We start from the raw sequence: 1,513 nt of genomic DNA, 5'->3' as shown, positions 1-1,513 counted from the left end.
CTCAGCACCGGGGATGCGGCTGCCGCCTGCCCGGGCAGTACCTGGTCGTTGATGCACTGCAGGTTCACTGTCCTGGCGTGCCAGAAATTGAACTCGGCCCTGGGCAAGGGGTGCAGCCCCTCCAGCAGTGGCTCTGCAGAGTCCTTGTTCAAGATGTCTCTGATCTGCTGGGACCACTCGATGACGATGGTCTCGATGGCGTGCAGCACCGAAACATCCATGGACCCCGCCAGGCTGAAAGGGGATGGGTCACGCTCCCACACCAGGACCAGCCCTGAACCATCCCCGTGTGCCTCTGCCAGCCCAGCAGCCTGGCCTGAGCATCCCTGAGCTCTGCTGCTGGGGATGCTGTGCCCAGGAATGGCTCAGGGACCAAGACACTGCCCCAGCTTCCCTCCCTCCCAGAGGCACTCATGCTGCCCTGGGCCCCTGCCAGGCTTTGCTGGCACCAGCAGCACCCACCAGTCCAGGACGGTGCTGGAGCCATCCTGAACATCCAGGTGCTTGGGCAGTGGGAGCAGCGGCTTCCCCTGGATCTTCCCACCCATCACAAAGGTCTCGTTCTTCAGCCGGTGGACTTGCCGCGTGATGTCCTCCACCAGCACCCTGGGCCAGCCCTCCATGTTCTCCTCACTCAGGAGCAGGGGGGACACAATCTGGGGGATGGGGCTAGATCAGGTCTCCCATTGCAGAGGGCAGTGTGCAGCCACGCTGGTGCATCCCCTCCTGCTGCCCACACGAGTGTGGAGGGGTTGGCCGGTGTGGAGGGTTTGTCTTATGCATTTCTTGTCACGATTTCCAGCTCCTCTGGGAGCAGCAAGTGCACCAGCAAAACTCCCCGCACAGAGGAGGAATGTGGGGTTCCCCAAGTTCAGCCTTTGGGTGCTGTGGGCAGTCCTTTGAGTGGGACTGCAGAGGGGATGGGGAAGGTGGAATTTTCCTGGGTTTTTAAATGCACAGGGAGGAAGCGATGGGTCTGGGGAGCAGGAGAGACCCAGGCTTGTGACCATCACACCTCCAGATACTGGGAGGCTGGCACCTGCGGCAGCTTTTCTTCTATTAATGTAATTTAGTGTCTTTTTGAGCCCACCTCAAGCACCAGCCCGTGTGGGGAACCCACCTCCTCCACCACAGTGATGAAGTGCTCCAGGGGCGAGGGGCCGATGTCCCCCACCAGCAGACCACTCCGGTAGTTCTCCTGGGTGATATTCTCCTTACTATCCTTCACGAAGTAGATACCTTTGCCCCTGAGGGCCGGGGGGAAGCAGGGGGTGGCCTGGAGCTGCCCAGCCAGGTTCAGCCCCAGCACCAGCTCCAGCACGTCCTGCTGCCTGAAGAACTCATCCAGCACAGCCACGGTCTCATCATTGCCCATGAACTTGTTCCACTTGTCGGGCCGGATGCTCAACAGTAGCGTGGCAAAGCTCTCCAGGAAGTTGTGCCGTGCATCTGCCATCCTGCCAGCACCACAGTGCCTGGGGGGACCCGGGCAAAGCCCCCTCAGCACCACGCT

The 1,513-nt window shown here is 61.0% G+C and overlaps 1 protein-coding gene across 1 annotated transcript in view; it reads right to left on the bottom strand.

Moving 5' to 3' along the window:
• The window catches only part of LOC104408647 (dynein heavy chain 17, axonemal-like), a gene marked incomplete at its 3' end in the record, with an annotated part of 15,024 nt that extends 13,568 nt beyond the window's left edge, over positions 1-1,456 (bottom strand). Inside the window, 3 exon segments of the mRNA XM_010018305.1 lie at positions 9-234; positions 463-656; positions 1,121-1,456. Coding sequence (XP_010016607.1) covers positions 9-234; positions 463-656; positions 1,121-1,456 — 756 coding nt within the window.
• Positions 1,457-1,513: the final 57 nt, after the last annotated feature.

The sequence above is a fragment of the Nestor notabilis genome, unplaced genomic scaffold (assembly GCF_000696875.1).
Source record: "Nestor notabilis isolate BGI_N333 unplaced genomic scaffold, ASM69687v1 scaffold23707, whole genome shotgun sequence".
Taxonomy (NCBI): Eukaryota; Metazoa; Chordata; class Aves; order Psittaciformes; family Psittacidae; genus Nestor; species Nestor notabilis.
Note: the sequence above shows the minus strand (reverse complement) of the source record. Positions and strands in the feature narration are given on the sequence as shown.